At 40.0% G+C, this 21,817-nt stretch overlaps 2 protein-coding genes across 3 annotated transcripts; both read left to right on the top strand.

The window, feature by feature from the left end:
• Positions 1-9,544: 9,544 nt before the first annotated feature.
• On the top strand, positions 9,545-11,067 carry LOC115254898 (uncharacterized). 2 transcript variants are annotated; one of them, XM_029852580.2, is made up of 4 exons: positions 9,545-9,666; positions 9,783-10,025; positions 10,199-10,355; positions 10,419-11,067. In XM_029852580.2, exons 2-4 carry the CDS (start codon positions 9,815-9,817, stop codon positions 10,972-10,974), a joined length of 924 nt encoding a protein of 307 aa, XP_029708440.1. In that variant the 5' UTR covers positions 9,545-9,666; positions 9,783-9,814; the 3' UTR covers positions 10,975-11,067. The 2 variants fall into 2 exon arrangements, with proteins under 2 accessions (XP_029708440.1, XP_062711039.1); XM_062855055.1 differs by lacking the exon at positions 9,545-9,666 and having other exon boundaries at positions 9,703-10,025.
• Positions 11,068-16,742: 5,675 nt separating this feature from the next.
• LOC115255474 (uncharacterized) lies at positions 16,743-20,615 on the top strand. Its single transcript, XM_029853598.2, has 2 exons — positions 16,743-16,859; positions 17,552-20,615. Exons 1-2 carry the CDS (start codon positions 16,845-16,847, stop codon positions 18,803-18,805), a joined length of 1,269 nt encoding a protein of 422 aa, XP_029709458.1. The 5' UTR covers positions 16,743-16,844; the 3' UTR covers positions 18,806-20,615.
• The last annotated feature ends 1,202 nt before the right edge of the window (positions 20,616-21,817 follow it).

Here is a 21,817-nt window from a genome sequence, read left to right on the forward strand (position 1 = left end):
TAAAAAAAAAATACATTTTTTCGAGAAAAGTCCAAAAAGTGTCAATCCTTGATAACTTTTTTCAACGTTTAAAAAGTACCTATGTTTTAAAAGTTTGTAAAGCATTTACATATTGTTAATGTACGTTCAAAATTTCATTCAATTCGGTTTACTGGTTTCCGAGATATGACAGCTCAAAAATGAGTTGTCTAAAAAAAGGTGTTTTACCAGAACGGTTCTAACTTTGCGAAATATTAATCAATCGAGCCCAAATTTGTACCAATGATGCATTACATGCGTAATAGGTTGACAAACAGTCAAAATTTGAGATTTTTTGATTCGCTCTATGAAAAGTTATAACATGTTGAACTTTTTTGTGAGAGAAAAAAAAGTTGCCTATCCCAAACATTTTGGCCATCCCCTGTATTTTGGACCCCCTGTGTCCTTTTATCACAACTTACACAGGTTTAATGATGAGATGACGAAAATTTTTAGAATCATTCGGTCAATAAGATCGCTCTGCACGGGCAGCAATCATTTTCTCACTGGAAATATCAGAATTTGCCATGAAATTATTTTTTGCCAATCTCGTCATCCGAGCGAGTACCGCATCATATGTTTACAAAAAGAGATTGCGGTGCTGAGGAAACTTGCAGATGTAAACAAAAACGTTTATCATTCTAGCGCATTAAATTCGCAAAGTGCGTCTAATCACTCTTTGTCAATCAAGTAATTATGATATGATCCAGCATATTCAAGCGGCAAATTCTTCCAAAATAGTTTCAAACGAGTTTAAACACCGGGTGTCCAAAATATATACTGAAGAAGGCCCAAAATATATTGGGGTGTCCAAAACAGTGAAAACTGATGCTTCAAAAATGAGTTATTTTCATCAAATTTTCAGCCAGAAATGACCTTGTGGGTATTTTTAACGGACAGTAGAGACTTTTACGAACATACTAGCATCATCATTATGTGTAACTACCCTCTGAATCTGTTTGATTTTGAATTAAATTCGAACCAATGTCCTCTAGGGGACCAAAATTCAACCGTAACCCTATTTTATATGCAATGAAATTTGTTATTTTACATAGTGATCGATAGACAATATGATAAATTTTTATTACGTCTGGTCCATCAAAATGCATGTCATGTGAAAAAGCATTGAGTTATGTTTAAAAACAACAACATATTAACGCATTTTATGTAGGCAATTCCCAGCACATTAAATTCGCATTGCTTTACATACACAACGAGCGCAATCATAAAATCCATACCCGACAAGCATTCTCTTGCGTTCTCTTGCGATCTCATGCGTCGAAGCAGCTCCATCGCATCACCGCACTCATCGCAACTCATCTACTATGTACGGTTCATGCGTTCTGCATATAGTTTCCACAGAGTGTGCTTCGACGCTTATCCGATCTCTTATCTCTTTGCATCGCACCTCAGCCACTATGTGCTCAACGTAAATGAATTTTTATTGCACGCTATGGGCGCGTGTGGGGGAAATGATGCAACGATGGTGTACAAATTGGGCATTTTAAGGCAAAAAGTTATCAATAATAAATCTAGTTCCCAACACAAAACATTTTAGATAATTTATGTATATTTTTTAATTTTATGGCACATGCACATGTTACATTGGTGAACGCCACTCGTACTACTCGTTCTAACGCCTCGAGGTCAGGCACCCCAAAGCTGTAGGTCATCAGGGGCACAGCAAACGTGTTGATCGCCTTCACCTTGTTGCCGGCTGACAGAAAGCTTCTCAGAACACAGTTGACTCGATGCAAGAACTTGTCCTGCAGTTCCTTCTTGATCGCTGTGTGGCGAATACCTCTCAGTTGTAGGAAGCCGAGGTATTTGTACGCTTCGCCTTCAACCATATTCCAAATCTTCTCCTGTTCGTTGACGTGGAAACAGCTGGTGTCCACTACTTGACTCCGACGAAGATGGACTGACCGACATTTGTCAATTCCAAACTCCATCTGGATGTCGTTGCTGAACACTGGTCACTAGCTGCAACAGTTGATGCAGCCTCTGTACTGATTCCGCAAACAGCTTCAGGTCGTCCATAAAGAAGGTGTGGGTTATTCTTGTACTCCTTCCCTCACTTTTCAGTTGGTAGCCATAGTTGCATTGGTTGAGTGCTCTGCTGAGGGGGTTCATCGCTAGGCAGAGCCATAGCGGACTAAAGGTATCGCCTTGAAATATTTATCCCCCTCCTGATGCTGAGAGTTCTGGACCGCAACACAGCTGTTCCGTCGGTAATTTGTAGGGACGTGCTCCACTTCCCCATAGCGTGTTGCATCAGCCTGATGACGTTTCCATCTACCTTGTACAACTGCAGTACCTCACTCAAGAAGGTACGAGTGCGGTACTGAGTCGTTCGCCTTCTTGTAGTCGATGTACTCCATGCTCAGGATCCTCTGTTTTTCGGTGGCTTGACCCACAATGACTGCGTCTATGATGACCTGGTCTTTGCAGCCTTGTGTGTTTTTGCGACACCCTTTTTGTTCCTCGGTCATCACGTTGTTGGCATCGCAGTGGGCTTGTATCCTCCTCGCTATTACCGACGACAGCACTTCGTACAGACTTGAAAGGCAGTTATTGGTCTGTACTTTGCTGGGTCAGCTGTGTTTTGGTCCCTCGGCAGAAGATAAGTGATACCCCTGGTAATGAACTCTGGTAGCTGCGTGGGGTCTTCTAGCACCATGTTGAAGAATTCCGCCATCCGCCCGGGAAGCGTCGTGAGTTTTTGTGCACGAAATCGGGTCCTGGTGCAGCCCAATTTCTGGTATACCGGGTAGCCTCACGTATATCTTGGGCAGTTACTGCGACCGCGGTCATGTCTTCAACTTCATTGCACTGTCGCTCTTCTTCTGCTAACCACATCCCATCGTCGCTGTGCTGGACAGGGTTCTCCCATAGATTGGCCCAGAACTGTGTGATGTCGCCAATCTCCGGAAGGCCTTCTACATCGGTGATTCCCAAAGTGGGCAAAATCGCCCCTTGGGGGCGAAAATCAGGCCGAAGGGGGCGAAAATTCAAAATACCCTAATTTGGGGCGAAAATACTAAAAAGGGGGCGATTTTTTTTAAATTAAGAAGTATCAAAAATCATTAAAACTCCCTGACATTACAATTTTATTTGTTTCTAGGATTATTGGAAAATGACCGTTTCAAGATCGACTAAATTTTATAGGTTTTTGAACGTTTATGAGAAGATTTTGGTAAAAATCCAGAAAAAAAAACAAATAAGACTGCTTTACGAATTTCCGAAAGAATTACTAGTGATTCTGGAAAAGCAATAAATTAGAAACATGAATGCTCGGATACTTTTTCAAAACGACGTATAATACACGCAAATCCTATGTTGATACGTCGTTTTGAATAAGTATCCGAGAATGGCTAAAATTCATGATTGATTGACTGATAGACAAAGTTGTGAAAGGAACTATAGTTGTTTTTTGACTTGATGAGAAAGTTTTGTTTTTAATTTATATGCTTTTTTTAATTAAAATTTCAATGAAAAACATTGGGGGTACTCACAAAACAGATTAAATAACTGTGTAAGCCATGATCATCTGATTATTTGAAACGTTTCATGAAATTGCGTGTGAAATAATCAAAGATTGCCTTGACAATCACGACGTTTAATCAGTTTAATCGGTTTACGCTGGTTCACGCTGTTTAGTGAACCCCCTTATTAAGTTTAAAATGAATCTTAGAACACTTTTCGAATGATAGTTGTCACATATTTGAAAATATTTCAGAGAAGTTTCCGGAGGAATTCCAAACGTTGCTTATTACAAGGAGCTATTTTGAAAATTTTCCACAAATTCATCGTTGAATTCCCTCCAAACCGAGTAATGGCTGCATGTATGCATATTTACTTATTTGTCAATAAAAAGTTCTCCGATTCATATAAAGCTTGTTGATTTGCATCACTGGCTTTTCTTAATTTTTAATCACTCAGCAAAGCTGACTATATTTGAAAATACACCCAAATTATTCCTGAGTTGTACCTTTTGCTTAAAATATATTTTTATAATCCAGTAACAAATTTTGAAAACGACGTATAATCAATGCTACACCATTGATTATACGTCGTTTTCAAAATTTGTTACTGGATTGCTCTTCATTTTCCCATCAGTCTTATTTGGGTGCTTGAATCCCTTTTAAAATACTGGTAAAACATCTAGTTCAGGAAAACGAGTGTTCGTAAATGTTCACAGTATGTTCTATTTTGTTAAATTCTGTTCAAGAATATGTATAGCACAAACATGATTTTAAATTTTTCCATGTAATAATCAGAGCCGTAGCGTGCGGTTGGCCAGGTTGGCCCCCGCCAAGGGCGTCAGACTCAGAGGGGCGCCGAAAAGGCCTGAGGCTAAAAGCAAACAGAGTGAATGTTGTCAAGATTTCATTGTTTAAAGTCGAAATTCTAGTGAAAGTTTCCTTAACATTTTTGAGAATGTCTTGAGGTTACGCATTCATTCAAACATTTTACAGCGTTGACAAAAAGTATTTTAAATGTAAAATATTCAGATGATGCTCTTTCAGTTCATACAATTGTTTATGTTTCTTTGGGCTGAACTATTGAACATCTAGCACAAACCTTACAAGTCGTATTCACCCAAAAAACTATCAGTTAGATTTTATTTCTATTTCATCAACTCAAAGAATTTCTTCTGGATTCTCGAAGGATTCCCTTAGAAACTCCTCCAGGGAGACTTTCAGGAAGTTATCTAGCTTTTTTTTCAGAAATTGTTCAAAGGATTCCTCCGGATCTTCTTCAAGATTTTTAATGGATAATCTTTCATAGTTTTCTAAAGAAAATTGTGCAGATATTTATTTTTAATATTTCAGAAATTATTTTCTTCAATGATATCTTCAGCAATTCTTCCACAGATTCCTTCAAAAATTCTTCTAAGATTTGATACTTCTATTTCTCAATATTTATCTCACTATTTTTTCCTGGGTTCATTCTGGAAAATCTACAACGAATTTCTTTAGAAACTTTCCAAAATTTCCTTTAGTTTTTTTAAGATTCCTGCAAAAATATCTGTAAGGGTAAGGACTCCTATAGAAACTCCTCCAGCTATTCCTTCATAAATGCCTCAGAGAATTCCTCCAGGAATTCTTCCAGGTTTTTTTAGAAAGTCATTTATAGATTATTTTAGAAATTCAACCAGTTTCCTTCAGAAAATCTTCTAGAGATTCCTTTAGAAAGAAGAAAACCCTCAAATCACTTAGAAAATCTGCCATTTATTCCTTCCAAAATTGTTCCATGTTCATTAGAGATTGCTCAATAAATTTCTGCTAGAATTCCTCTAAAAAACTTTTCATCCCCATAGATTTTTCCAAAAAATCATAAATTTGAAATTCATCCAGAAATTTTCCCATGTATTCCGTGAGAAAATCTGCCATTTGATTTTATTCAAAACTTCTCCAAAGGTTTCTTTTGCAATCCTTCCATGGATTCATCCAGGAATTTCTTCATAAAACCTTTTAGGGAAACTTTTCCAGGGATTCCTCCGGATATTCCTGCAGGAATTCCTTTAGTGATTTTTAAGCAGGATTTTTCCAGAGATTTCAGCAAAAAATTATATAGAAATTTCTTCACATTTACTGTACATTTTTTTACAGATTTTCTGGGAAATATTTTGCTCAACCTTCCAGGACGCGCGCCATCGAGCAACCGAAACTGCACCGCGCTCGCGCTTTATACGAAAAGCGAGGTTTTTTGGTAGTGTTGTACTTTTTACAACAGCGCGCGCGCTGAAGGGTTAAACTTTAGAAGAAACCTTTCCTAAAGTTAATTGAAAATTCTGGTAAAACTAATTGAATTAATCGTTGAAAATTTCAAAAAAATATTGTTCGAGGATGTCGGAATATCCATTAAGTGGAATATACTCTAAGAGAATAAACGAAACACAAAAATCCAACTAAACAAACTTTGAAAAAAGAAAATAAATGACCACGTTTTTTTTTTGCAAATTAGCATCGTTCCATTGCCGTGGGGCGCTTATCTGGATGCTTGCCAAGGGTGCCATGGGACCACGCTACGGCTCTGGTAATAATCCATATTTTTTTTCAAATGTAGACAATCAATGCATTTGCATGATAACTTAACTTCTGCTAAGTTGATTTTCAGTCTTTTATCATGGAAAAATTCAATCTCACTTAGGGGGGCGAAAATGTTTTTCTCAAGCTCCAAGGGAGCGATACCTCCTAAAAGTTTGGGAAACACTGCTCTACATGAAGTGTGACTATTACCATCAATCATAGTGAAAATCGCTTATTTTTATATTGTACAGTTCCTGAATATCAGCTGATTAGCCTTCACGTATCCGACTCCCAACAACTCATTTTCAAAATGCTGTCAATTCGTCAATTTTCATCCGATTTTTTCGAAGTCGCTCTCAATCGATCATAAATTGGTGTTCATTTATATACTCAAGTGGCCATGCAATATCCGGAATTATTCCGGATCGTGTGTTATTGTGTTTGAACCATCAATTTTTAGCGAAATTTTTGTTGCGAACAGTGAATTACAACTGCGATAACCAGATTTGAATAAGTTGACGCATCCGGATCCCAAGACTTGCAAGCGCCATTGCAGATTCTTCGATGTGTACAAATTGTTGCAAAGACGCGTGAAGTCCGAGATTATTTGAAAAGTTCTGTGTAAGTTCTCGAAAGTACATTTACGAAAACCTGCAAAGATTCATGAGCTTTGTGACGATCTACGAAGGTCTTTGAAAGTTTGCAGAGATTAGTACAAGGATAGGTCGACCAGATTTGTCCCGTTCAAATACGAGACACATATTGGAAACCCAACAAAAAAATATATGAATGTACAAAAACAAAGGTGGATATTGTTAGTATTGCTTTGGCTCTAAAGAACGAAACATTTAGTCAAAGTCTTCTCCGCAAAAGAAATTTTCGATTGGCTCATTGAAATTCAAAACTATTCCATAAATTTCAACGGAATAAACAGAATTCATCCAGAAACATTTCCCAGAATTTTGATGCAGTTGCGACGTAAATTAAAGTCACGAAGTTCTCACTTCTCAAACCGAATTTTAGCGGTGCACTTGATGGAGTTATTGAAAACATATTTCTGAATTTCGTCAAAAGTAATCCTTGCATTTTTTTTGGAGCAGCATTCAATGGAATTTATGAAAAACTTTTTATTAGCATTTATTCATCACCATTTTAGCGGAGAGTTTAGCGGATTCCTTTCAGCAACGTCGTTTATTTACAGCGGCTTTTTCTCTCGCTAGAGTGGGTCTACTGTTATTTATACATTAAAAACGTGAATTTTCCACAAAACAAACACTCATACAATTGAAAATCTAAACATTATAACCAATCGGTTACAATTGTCGGACGTTTGTGCAAAATCTATTCGAGGACTTCTTGTTCATTTGACTCTTTTTTCAAACACAATATCGGAATGTACCCGATATTTGATTTGATTCCATACACAAAAACCTTTTATTTTCTCCACGGAACTACCTAAAGCATTGTCCAGTTAGAATCCGGACGCAAGGTATAATTTATTGTGACGCTCTCAATGATCATAATCATCATTTTTTACAGCAGTCGGATCATATAGTCCTCTTTTAAAGTGTGAAATTTTAATCGATTTTCTTGTAAAGAGTGAAAAGTTGCCAGTCTTCGAGGACCTGCCTGCTGTTTTCCTGGTAGTATATCTTGCGAAATTATTGGTAAAGTCATAGGGTAAACGCTCCCTTAGTGGAGGTAGTACCAATAGTAGTGGTAGTGGAAATTTAGCACCATTTCGACTAAAAAGCTCGCAAATGACATTTTTAATAGATGCATCATACTTAATTAATGTCATTAATTCAGTTTTCAGGAATTGTCGAAAAACCTATTTTAAACAATTATTTTCCTTAAATTTTTTGCTCCTTTGCACCTATAGTGGTGGCACTGCTCCTATAGTGGTGGGTCCCATAAAACTTCAATGGGATGCGCCACTATAGGAACCAATGTTAAACTTCACCACAAAAATAGGAACAGTGCACAGTGGTCCACGAACCATATTTGATGCATTCAGCGCCTTCAAATGAGTTTTTAGGCAAATATGGTCTTCTACAAAGTTGTCCCTTATAATAAGGCCCTCTTTCCAATATACATGAAAATTAGGGTGGTCCATATTTTCAAAGAAATTGGAAACAAAACTTTTTTGTTTGCAAGAATAACTGTACTTATTTTTCGGGAAAGCTGTAGATCTATTAATTTTGAGCAAGTTTGCTTAATGCACTTTTTGTGTAGCTTTAAAATTGACCGAGATATTTTTCTGTATAAGCTTAGGGTGGTTCAAGCAAAACCGGTTTTCTGGCGTTTACTTTTTCAGTTTCGATTTTTCATCAAAGTTGCCCAAGAAGCACTTGTAGAGCATTTGAAGACGCGTCGTTTCGTGCGCTGAGATGGTCGTTATCGCTTTTGGTTCGATAGTAACAGGTGTTTTTCTTAAAAACATAAAAAATATCTGCCCGTATTCAAAAGAGAAATGTTGTTACAAAACATATAAAAAAATAGAGGGGTGTTATTTTTGTAATTAAAGTGAAAAATACTTGAAAAGTGCCTTTTTTTCTATAGAAAATCATCAATATCTTTTGAACGGAATGACGTAGCAATATTCTCAGCGCACAAAAATGCGCGTTTTTGGAAGCTCTGAAATTCTCGGCCACTGTGTTGCTGCGTGGGCTGTCGGCAAAATCTGTCATAAATGTTTCACCCCTCATCAAGCGTAAAAAGCTCAAAAAGCTGGATACAGAAAAATTGTGTTGGTTTTCTTTAGAATATTTATTGAGCGATTTCTTTTGAAAACGGAAGCAATGCATTTCAGATTTAACTTTTTTGAGCTTAAGAGGAAAAATAGCTGTACGTAGGGTATGTGCGCCATCAGTAATCTCATGCTCCCATATTCATCCTATTCGAAAACAAGCGATTACGGCACCGATTGATTCCGTTCTTTTTGTTTTCATGCATGCTCACTTCTAAAAAAAATACAAAAATATGAAATAAAATAAACAGCGCTTCAATCCTTCGTTTTTTTTTTTTTTTTGGTAGGGAACCAATACCCTGTTTAATTATCTTTATTTAATTCTCAAGGATGTTTATGCTGAAGAGTGATGAATTTAACTTTTATGCAAAAAGTGTTGCTGGGAATATCGTCAATCTATTTTTGGGTGAATTATGATTTCCAAATGAAATAATAAGTTGTTTCAGTAATCATGTACGCATTGCATGTAGTCTTCAAACATCAGTTACTGAGGTTCAGTGTACGTAAGAAAAATGTTGAGATCAGTCAATAAAATTGAAACGTTGAGTCAAAACCAATATGAATAATCCTACATAATCACAAATCAAATGAACATAGAACTAACTTATTATAAAAAATGAAGAACACCACATCAATCACGTGGAACAGTTGATTTCGCGCGTTCAAATTGATTCCAATTGGAATTTTTGAAACGAGCAGTGCTACTGTGTACCGTAACCGCTACGTATCAGAATTGATAGCATTTTACTACAGGGCACGTAGTAATCGCTGGCGTATCGAAAATCGCAGCAAGCCGTCAATTTGTAGACGTCAAGCGAAGCGTCATTTTTCGCTCGTGCGCAGTTCTGGCTTCGGCGCTTTGAGGTGAGAATGTTTGAAAATGTTTTGGTTTTATATTTTTATTATTTTTGATAATTGGCAGTAGATATAATACACTTTATCAATTAATTTTACATTTATGATATTCATACCTCACTTAGGTGACTTTTCGAGACCTTACCGATCGGAAGGCATGAACCACCAACAACTGCTGCAACAGCAGCACCACCAGCAACAGCAGCGACGACGCCAATCGCTACTCACCAAAAGTGTCCAGGAGGAATATCTGATCAATCAGGTTAAACTGCATCCGGTACTGTATGATAAATCGTTGAAGGCATATCGTAAACCAGGTGCAACGGATAATGCATGGGTGGACATTGCCGATGCACTCGGCGTGAGAGGTAATTAACTGATCTATAGCTGGTTTTAAAGCGTAGCTGCTGCGTCGTGGAGCGCCGCTTCACTGCTAGTGGTCCAGTACGCATATATAAGCTGGTTTGTAAACATGCTTGACCTAGCTTAATAGTGAACTGTTACAAAACGCCACATACTGAATTATTTTAATTTGTTCCAGTGGAAGATTGTAAAAAGAGATGGAAAAGCCTACGGGACACCTTTATCAAGTACTTCCGACAGGAAATTCTGGCGGCAACTATACCAAACATGAAACGAAAGAAATGGGTCTATTTCGAACAGATGAGCTTTCTGCGCGGGCACGTTGAGCTCTATGGGTATGCATTCTTTGCCTCTGTCGTGGAACCCGAAAAAACATTTATCAATGGAACTTATTTTAGAATTTCCGAAACCGACTCGGCCAGTGATAAGGAAACAATCGTGCCGGAGTCCTCGCGTATCATCGGCTACCAGGAATACGTGACCGCTGATCAGTCTGATTATCTCACGTGTGACGAAGGGGTTGAAGAGCAGTACGACGATGGAAACACTGAATACATCTACGAAGAGGTCGAAGAAGCTTCAGCTACGGCATACGCGATCGCAACGAAGGCAAGTCCGTTGGAAGAGAACATGAGCGGTGGTGATCAGGAGGCGATGTCAACCACCATAATTGATGAGCGGCAAGAGTTGGAACTGAGTCAAGAGGAGGAAGAAGAGATTACGGATGCCGTGACGGTTCCATTGGTGGATCCATCAGAGAAAGTAACAGAGATCGCTTGTCAAACGGCGGTATCCATTACCGATCCGGATGAGAGGTTTCTGCTGAGTTGTGCGCCAGTCTTCAAAAGGTTGTCCACTCAGAAGAATGCTTTGTTGAAGCTGAAAATTCAGCAACTTCTGTATGAAGTTGAGTTTGGTGATGTGGGAGGCGACAACAAAGGGCTCAGAATGTGATGAAGTGATTTCTAGTCAAGTGGAATGAATGATGTAGATGTATTTATTTTAGTAATAAGAACTGTGTAAATAAATGGACCTTATTAATATTAATATTCAGTTTTTGTTGTCTTTTTGGCCTTCCAGGATAAATAACTGGGGGAATTTCAGAAGGAATCCCTGGAGGCATTCGTGGTATAGGCATCCTTAGAGGATTTCCTGGAGGAATCCGAGGAGAAATTTCTGGACAAACTTTAGGAGGAATAGTTGGAGGAGTTTAATGACGAATCCCCAAAAGAATTCTTGGAGTAATTTCTGGAGAAATCGTTAAAGGCAATATTGGAGACATTTCCAGAGGAATTTCTGGAGGTAATTGTGGAGGTATTTTTGAAGGAATTTCTGGAGGAATTACTGAAGAAATTTATGGAAGAATACATGGAAAAAATTCTGTACGAATCTTTTGACGTATTTTTGGAGAAATTTTTGAGGTTTTTCTTGAGCAATTTCTGGAGGAATGTCTAGAGGAACTCCCGGAGGCCTTCCAAGAGGAATTTCTGAAGGATTTTTTTGAGTTATTTCTGAAGAACATCTTGGAGAAATTTTTGGATGAATCCTTGGAGATAGGATCCCAAAGAAACTCCTGGAGAAGTTTCTGAAGGAATCCTTAGACCAATCTCTGGAGGAAATCGGGGAATAATTCCATTAGGATTTTCTGGAAGAATCAGTGGAGAAATTCCTGGATGTATCCGTTGAAGAATCCCTGGGAGAAATCTTGCAGGAACATTGTAAGAAACTCCTGGAAGAATTTAAGGAGGATTTCCTGGAAGAATTCCTGGAACACATAGAGAAATTTCGGAATCGCTGGAGACACATGCGGAGGAATTCCTGGAGGAATATCTAGAAGAATTCCTGCAGGAATTTCTGGAGGATTTCCTGAAAAAAAAGAGGAATTTCTTAAGAAATTCCTGGAGGAGTTCCTGGAGAAATCCCTGGCGTAATCATTGGAAGAATTTCAGGAGTAATTCCGGAAGGAGTTTCTGGAGGCAGCCCTGGAGGTATTGCTGAAGGAATCTTTGGAAGAATTCCTGGAAAAAATCGTGGAGGCATTCCTGGAGGAATTTCTGAAAGATTTTCAGGGGGAATCCGTGGAGGAATCCCTAGCGGCATTCCCGAAGGAATCTTTGGAAGAAGTTCTGAAAATTTTTTGAGAAATCCCTGGAGGAATAACTGTAGGAATCTGTGAAGGAATTCCAGGATGAATCCGTGGAGGGATTACAGGAGGATCCCTGGAGCAATTCCTGGAAGAATCCGTGGAGGAATTCGTGGATGAATTTATGGAGGGATTCCTAAGGAGGTTTCTGGAGAATTCATTGAAATCTCTGTAAGAATCCTTGAAGGAATCCCTAGAGTAATCCCTGGTGGAATCCCTGTAAGCATTTCAGGAGGAATCCGTGAAGAAATTTCTGGAGGAATTTCTGGAGGCATTTCTGAAGGAATTTTTGGAAGAATTCCTGGAGGATTTTCTCTAAGAATTTCTTGGGGTTATCCGTAAACGCATTTCTGGAGGATCAATACCTGGAGGAACTGTAGGAGAAATACTTGAAGCAATTTCTGGATGCATCCCTGGAGGCATTCCTTAATGAATCCTTGGAAGAATCCCTGAAGGCATACTTAATGGAATGCTCGGAAGAACTCTTGCAGAAACCCCTGATTGAATTCTTTGAATAATTCCTGAAGGAATTCGTGATGGATTTCCAGGATGAATCCCTGGAGGAATATTAGGAGAAATCTCTGGGAGAATTTATGGAGGAAGGAGTTCCTAAAGGAATCCTTGGAACGATTCCTGGAGGAATCCGTGGAGGAATTCCTGGAGAAATTTCTGTAGGAACTCCTGGAGGAATTTCAGTACTCGAGCACGCTTCAGTACCCCACGTTTCCACTAGACTATTAATAATTTCTATCTAGACATTTTCTGCCGTGTTCAGCTTCAGCATAGTTGCCCCGTATTACTTTTTGACTTTTGCTATGGTCTATTTTTACGTACACTTTTAGCAGCCGCTTTCGGTTAGAATGCTTTTTTGGAAATCTTATGAAATCAACATTGAGTCAGTTTGTTGCATGTTCTAGTTTTTCAGCATAAGCTGTCCCATGGTCATTTGTTTTCTTAAAAGTTGTCCCATGATTAAGGTGAAGATATGACGAAGCCACACCTCGATTATTCAAGAGCACAAATCTGAAGAACCAAATCACTGAAAAGTTGATCGATTGGTCTACAGCAGTGGCTGACCAATCGATAAATTTTTCAGCGCTTTGCGACATTTGGTTCTTCAGATTTGGTGCTTTTGAATATTCGGGGTGTGGCTTCGATCTATAATCACCTTAATGTGTACGCATAAAGAGGTTTTGAAATGAGTAGTGAGTTATTCTTCACTGCTTGATATTAGCAGTGAAAAGTGAGAGACTGAGTACTGTATAGTTAGGGGCGGGCAATAATTAGTGAACAGTTAGAAGTGAGGAGAGGAGTATGCAGCAGTGAGGAGTGTGAGGAGAAAGCAGTGATGAGTGAGCAGTAGAAGTGAGCAGTGATTACCAACAAATAGCTTACGGATTGAGAAGTAAGCAATGTGGAATGAGGAGTGAGCATTGAACACTGTAGAAAAGTGAGTACTGAGGAAGTAAGGAAAAGTGAGATACGACAAGTATGTAATGTACAGTGAGGAGTAAAAAGTGAGCAGTAAGGAGTGTGAAGCAGTAATAAGTGAGTGATGAGGAGTGACTAGCAAAGAGTACTTACTTACCTTACCGGTCAGGCTAAGGCCGGGGTGGCCTCTGCTGTACATAGTAGCCGCCTCCATTCCACTCGGTCCATGGATGTTTGTCTCCAGTTCCGCACTCTGCGTAGGGTCCGCAGATCGTCCTCCACTTGGTCGACCCACCTAGCTCGCTGCGCTCCACGTCTTCTTGTACCGGTCGGATGACTCTCGAGAACCATTTTAGTCGGGTTGCTATCCGACATCCTGTTGACGTGACCCGCCCACCGTAGCCTCCCGATTTTCGCGGTATGGACGATGGTTGGTTCTCCCAGCAGCTGATGCAGCTCGTGGTTCATTCGCCTTCTCCAAGTCCCGTCTTCCATCTGCACTCCGCCGTAGATGGTACGCAACACCTTCCGTTCGAAAACTCCAAGGGCGCGTTGGTCCTCTGCACGTAGGGTCCATGTTTCGTGCCCATAGAGGACGACCGGTCTAATCAACGTTTTGTAGATGGTTAACTTCGTGTTACGGCGAACTTTATTCGATCGTAGAGTTCTGCGGAGTCCAAAGTAGGCACGATTTCCTGCCACAATGCGCCTCTGAATTTCTCTGCTGGTGTCGTTGTCGTCGGTCACCAGTGAGCCCAAGTACACGAATTCTTCAACCGCCTCGATTTCATCACCGTCGATATGAATTCGGGGTGGCGGGCGCGGTGATTCCTCCCTGGAGCCCTTTGCCATCATGTACTTTGTCTTCGACACATTAATGACTAATCCGATTCGCCTGGCTTCACTCTTTATTCGGATGTACGTTTCCGCCATCGTCTCAAATTTACGAGCAATAATATCAATATCATCGGCGAAACCAAGCAGCTGAACGGACTTCGTGAAAATCGTCCCACTCGTGAGCAAAGAGTAAGAAGTGAGAAATAAGGAGAGAGAAGTGAGCAGTGAAGAGCGAGAAGTAAACTGTAAGGAATGAGCAGTGAAATAATCAGGAGTGATGGATGAAGAGTGAGTAAAGTAGTGAACAATGAGTAAGAAGCAAGCAGTGAGAAATAAGCATTCAAGAGCAAAGAGATAGCTAAAAAAAGTAAGTGGGAAGTAAGCAGCAGAATTGTAAAGTGAAGAGTGAGCAGTATGATTATGTGAGGAATGCAAAGTGTGATGTAGTGAAGAAAGAAGAGTGAACAGTGAAGAGCGAGGGGTTAAAAGCAGGCCTGCTAAATATCAATCTCAGTGCCTGTTTTTTAGCCGAAAATGAATGACTGCGGCGGTCGTTTTAAGTTCCTCGATGTGATAACTGACAGAATCCGAGAGCTCCATTCGTGAGCGGCCCAACCAAGTTTCATTTCCTATCATCCATACAATAGATAGGTACCCATACTGACAGGCCATTGGTCTCAAGTGGTGGCTTCTGAAAGTGAGTACCCTATACGTTACCACGGATAAAAACACTCATCTACAGAAAATTGAATGGAAATTTTGCCCTGTCAGCTCTCGCTTTTAGCACGCTGCGTGAGAGTGTGAGTACCTTTTTCATTTCGCTCTCGTGTTGCTGATTGGAAAACTACACTCAGCGAAGTAAACTTCCGAAATTCATCAAAATACCTTATGAAATTCAGCCATAACTGTAAAGTATGGATGCCATAAGAATACCTTATGAAAATTGAACATGCTTATTATGACCTAATTACATAAGATAAACTTATGAAAAGAGCAGAAAAATCACAAAATGATGCAGACTGGAATTCCAGCGAGAGCTGACAGGGCAAAATTTCCATTCAATTTTCTGTAGATGAGTGTTTTTATCCGTGGTAACGTATAGGGTACTCACTTTCAGAAGCCACCACTTGAGACCAATGGCCTGTCAGTATGGGTACCTATCTATTGTATGGATGATAGGAAATGAAACTTGGTTGGGCCGCTCACGAATGGAGCTCTCGGATTCTGTCAGTTATCGATCCATTAACGTCGAGATCACTGAGCTCGTGCCCAACCCACGCGGCTATCGACGCTTGAGAATATCGTGTTGCTAAATGTGTATAAAAGCCACACTGTGAGTCGATTCTGCGTCATAGACCGACCTTATGAAAATCGTTCCAGCCGTTATGAATTGTTTAAAGGCCATTTCAGAAGTTAGGCCTTATGATAATCTTAGGTTTATTTGCCTGAGTGTATAATGATAGGCAAACCAAAACGGAGAAAATGAAAAAAAGCAAAATATCGCAATCATAAGGGCCTGTCGAAAAATTGCAGCCCTGGTGAATAATGAGTAGCGTATGCGTGATATTGTTTGCACCAAGATGTTTATAAGGAAGGTGTTAGCGTATAAGCAGTAAGTGGATGCGGGGAGTGCGGCACACTGCGGGGGGATGGAGGTGATAGCCGGCCAGTTTGTTTATGCTGCAGAACGCTACAGAAGTGTTGCTACGCTGCATGGGCAACAACATTCTCAACACGGATAACCAATGTTGACATATTTCCATGGCACTCATAAAATGAGTAATATTCCCCCAGGTTAAAAATTTGCTCGTGCCCCCGCATTTTTGTTAATTATGAATACAATGGTGATTTCTTAACCAAAAGAGATTGCTTTGCCGAAAATATTGCAAAATATTAGCTTAAGTGGGTGTACGAGCTAATTTGCAATCCGTGTAAGTAGGAAACACTCGATGAGTGTCATGGAGTTTGTCCAGTTTTAGTGCTGAGAAAGTTAAGCGTGAATGGTTTCTGTGGGGTTGCTACGTTGCTAGGGCTGAAAGTTTTTGTTTGTCATCTCACTAGTGAAAAAAATTAAACACAAACTTGCCAGCTGTCGTTAGGTTTTCCAATATGGCGGATGGTGCAATCTGACATATTGGATTACCTTCCTTTTACTTACCTTGGTTTGCACCATCGTTAACTAAAATTCCAGTTTTACTTGTGAAGACAATGTATTGGTTTTATTTGCAGGCATTTAAGCTATAACTCATATCATAGTAGGCTGTGTGTAAGATCTTAGTATGCTAGGATAATCTAAGTAGCCTTGATTATGTGTAAAGATTAATGATAGCAAATAAATATTCATTCTTGTTCAAACCACCAAGAGAACTAGTCTACATTTGGCGACAACGGAAAATTTGGAAAACCCGAACCGATGGCTTGGCCAATGGTGAGTATAAAACATTCAGCTGGTGTAACGGATCACAGACTGCCCAAGGGGGAAGGAAACCTGGTATTCTGTGGATGGTATCTAGGAAGGATGTCACTGTGATGGGAATTTAAAGACTTTACTCTTAGGGATGAAGTATGCAAATATTGCAGAACCCGGAGTAAATGATAAGTTCCAAATTCATGCAGTGAGACATTTCGGTTCTAGAACCCAGAATACAGGTGCGAGACCGCTTCACTGAATGTCTCGAATTAAACAAGCCATGATCAAAGAAAAGGGGGTATATTTATTGAAATTGAAGAGGTCAATCCTTGATACTCTTATTTCAATTAACCCATTTTCTGAATCGATGGTTACACTCCTAGCAAGACACCGAGAGTTGTGGAAACTTGCAATTTTGCAGGGTGATTTCCATAATGGAAGGTTGAGCAGGATGTATGAAACTCCTGGCAAGACACCGAGAGTTGTGGAATCTAGCAAGATGGTTTCCATGACGGCAGGTTGAGCAGAGAGGAAGGAATCGGAGAGAAACAGCAAGATACCTAGGGAATCTGGAAAGGAAGCAGATTATCCCGTAAGGTTGAGCAAATCTCGATGAAATTCACAAAGTCTGTGTGATCCCGTTAAACCAAAGATTCGCTATTGTAATACCCATATGGGTATATTTAACAAATAAATTTTCTTCGAAACAGGTAAACCCTCTCGTTCCGCCATTTGTTGAGGACTCCGATGGTCCGACTGCACTACGGTGGGAAAAATGGCGAGAGCAGTTTGACGCATATTTGGCATGGAAGGACGTAGAGGACCATGAAGAAAAGTTTAAATCCCTCATGCTGTTCGGCGGACCGGACGTGCGGAAGATCATCTTGAAGGTTCAGGCAGACGAGGCACACGTTCTAGGGAATCGGTATCAAGCTGCAGTACAGTTGCTGGACGAGTACTTCGTCCCAAGAGTGTCCAAATCGTACGAACGGCAAAAGTTCCGCCAGATGCTGCCAGGTCCCAATGAAAAACTTGACACATTTGTCATTCGGCTTCGGAAACAAGCGAGCTACTGCGATTTCGGCGATCAAGCGGACGGCATGGTTGTAGACCAGGTGATTGCAACGACGAAAAACCAACAACTGCGACGGAAATGCCTGGAGAAGGACCATACATTGGATCAGCTGGTGGCACTTGGTCGTACACTGGAATCCGTTGACCATCAGCTAGCCACCTGGGAAACTGGAAACAAACCAAGTCCGGAACCACCGAAACTCAAAGCCGAAGCAACCGACGAATCCATCATGAAAATCAATTCCGAGCAGTATCACCCGAGGAGTAAGTATCAACCCCGTCCAAGATGCACACGATGTGACAGCCGTCATCTATCAACCGATCCTGCCTGCCCGGCGAAATCTGAAAAGTGTCGAAGTTGCGGAGTCGTTGGACATTTCGCACGATGTTGTTTCTTGAAGAAGAAGAAGACAGGGCCACCCGAAACCCCGCGAAAGAATAAGAAGCGATTCGTGCGGGAAGTATGTGAGACCGGCGCAGATGGGGAAAACAACGAAGTCTTCAATCTGTTCCACCTCGGCAGTAAGCGCACGGTCAAGATCAAGGTTGGAGGTGTACTATTGACGTTCGTTATCGACACCGGTGCCGATGAAGACATTCTGAGCGAGGGAGACTGGCGTACACTGAAGCGCATCGGGTTTGATGCATATGCGGTGACGAAAGGCAGCAGCAAGACCTTCAACAGCTACGGATCGACAAAACCATTGACGGTGCTTGGAGAAGTAGAAACCGATGTGACGTTCAACAAAGAAACGTTGAGGACCAAGTTCTACGTCATTCGAGATGGAAAGTGTTCACTCCTTTCTGGAAATACCGCGGTCAAGTTGGGTCTGGTGAAGTTCCTTTATGAGGCCAACAACGATGCATTTCCCTGCATGAAAGGTATGTAATTAACCTACTGTTACGAATTTTAAACAAATATGAAATATACAAAATGTTAATTTGAATTAGGCATTGAAGTATGCATTAAAATTGACGAAACTGTTCCACCAGTACGCCAAAGCTTACGAAGGATTCCATTTCCGCTGGAAGAACTTGCTTTAGAGAAATTAAAGGAACTTGAACGGCACGATATTATTGAACGGGTTAACGAAGCCTCCGAGTGGGTTTCTCCCATGATCATTAAGCGGAAAAATTCAGGCGAAGTTCGCATAATTGTAGATCTTCGAGAAGCGAACAAAGCCGTAATCCGCGAAATGCATCCTTTACCAACTCTTGAACAAATGTCAAGGAAAATTGGTGGAAACAAAATTTTCACAAAGCTCGACATCAGGCAGGCATTCCACCAAGTCATGCTAAAAGAGGAATGTCGATACATTACCACTTTCATATCTCCAATTGGACTAATGAGGTACAAACGACTAATGTTTGGACTGTCAGCAGCTCCAGAATTGTTCCAAAAAGTAATGGATATGATTTTTGCCGATTTTCCATGGCTTATAGTATTCATTGATGACGTTTTAATACCTGCGAAAGATAATGAAGAACTACTACTCCGAACTAAATTAGTTTATGAACGCCTGCGGCAATACAACGTTCTTCTGAATACTGATAAAATCGAGTCTTGCGTCAGAGAAATTGATTTCCTTGGCTATCACATTTGTGAGAAAGGCATTTCCGTATCACGAACAAAATTGGAAGCAATCAGTAAAATGGAAAGACCAAAATCAGCGGAAGAACTGAGGAGTTTTCTGGGATTGATAAATTTTGTCCATCGATACATTCCCAACTTATCAACGATAACATACTCTCTTAATCTGCTGACAAGGAAAGGGACTTCATTTACCTGGATGCCAGAACATCAAGAAAAATTTAACCAGATAAAGGAAATTTTACTCAAAGATGAAATACTTGGCTTTTACGATCCTAAAGATGATACATTTGTTATCGCTGATGGCAGTCCAGTTGGACTTGGCGCAGTACTAGTCCAACGTGGAAATTCGGGAGAAAATCGTATCATATGCTTTGCCTCGAAAACCTTAACCGCCACCGAACAAAAGTATGCACAAACCGAACGCGAAGCCTTAGCTCTGGTTTGGGCTTGTGAAAAGTTCCACTATTATCTCTATGGAAAATCTTTCCGGTTGGTAACTGATCATAAACCTCTAGTTGCCATTTTCGGAGACAGATTGAAGCCTTCTCCGAGAATAGAACGATGGAAACTACGTTTGATGGCATATGATTACAAAGTTATGTATCGACCAGGAAAAAACAATATTGCTGATCCATTATCTCGTTTATGTCAGTCCACACCAAATCAGGGAAACTGTTTCGATGAGGAATCCGAAAGAATCATTAGAGCGGTGGCCAATGATTCTTGCCCCATATCAATTTCGATCGATGAAATTATCACTTGCACAAAAGCCGATATAGAACTGCAAGAGATCATCAAATGGTTACCTTTTCATCCACGGCGATGGCCTAAGACTCTACAGAGATACAAAAAGTTAGCTGACAGCTTAACAAGTGATGGTAACCTGGTGATGAAAGATCAAAGAATCGTGATTCCAAGATGCCTTCAAGACCGGATCTTAAGGCTGGCCCATAATCCGCACCTCGGAATGTCGGCAATGAAAAGAAGATTGAGGACTAAAGTATGGTGGACCCGAATGGACAAAATGGTCGATGATTTTGTTCACAACTGCACTGAATGTATACTTGTATCAGATCCAGACACAGAGCCGATATCAAGAATTGAAATACCAAATAGATCATGGAAAAAGGTAGCGATTGATTTCACCGAAGTCGTAAATGGGGTGCATCTTTTAGTAATCACAGACTATTTTTCAAGGTATTATAAATAACAAAGAATATAAAATGGGAAATGCATTATACAAGATTTACTTAACACGTTTTATTTAGATATCTTGAAACTATCATCGTATCTTCAATGACAGCAAAGACCACAATCATCAAATTACGTGAAGTTTTTGCTAGATTCGGTTACCCGGAACATCTTGTATGCGACAATGGCCAGCCATTTTCTTCAGAAGAATTCTCAAGCTTCTGCAATTCAAATGGAATTACGATATGTCATACAGTGCCTTATGCTCCTTTCCAAAACGGTTTAGTTGAAAGACAAAACCGAACATTACTCAAAACAATCAAAATTAGCGTAACCATGGGTCGCGATTGGAAAGCCGATTTGCAAGATTTTCTACATGCTTATCGAGCAACACCACATGCAGTTACAAATTATTCGCCATCCGAATTAATGTTTGGCTGGAATATTCGTGATAAACTACCTGGAAACCAACGAACAGTAAACATCAGTCAAGCTATGGAAAACGATAAAATTCGTAAGGAAAAGGGAAAGAATTATGCAAATCTGAAACGCCGTGCAAAACCATCAAATATCGACGTGGGCGACACAGTTGTTGTCAAAAATACAATTCGAAAGAATAAACTAACACCTACATTCAACCCTCAAGAATATGTAGTTGTTCGACGAGAAGGAACAAGGTTACATTTAAGAAATTCGGAAAATGGAGTCATCTGCAATAGACATGTTAATCACGCAAAGAAGATTATTTGTCGAAATCCACTTCTAAATGAAAATCCCGTTGTACAACAACAATTTCAACAATCTGGTATCCTGAATCTTTATTCCCTATTTTTATGATTGACATATTTATTTAAAGTAATATTATTACAGATGAGCCGCCTCTTTCAAACTGTACCCCTGAAAACAATCAAGATTCGCACAATAAACGGTCAAGTGATACAGCGTCACCATTGGAGAGATCAACCAAAAGAATCAAACGGAAACCACACTACCTAGACGATTACAAATTGTTCTCTGAAAATACTTAATAAATATAAGTTGTTATTATTGAGAAAAGGGAGAGATTGTAGGATCTTAGTATGCTAGGATAATCTAAGTAGCCTTGATTATGTGTAAA

This window comes from Aedes albopictus, chromosome 2 (assembly GCF_035046485.1).
Source record: "Aedes albopictus strain Foshan chromosome 2, AalbF5, whole genome shotgun sequence".
Taxonomy (NCBI): domain Eukaryota; kingdom Metazoa; phylum Arthropoda; class Insecta; order Diptera; family Culicidae; genus Aedes; species Aedes albopictus.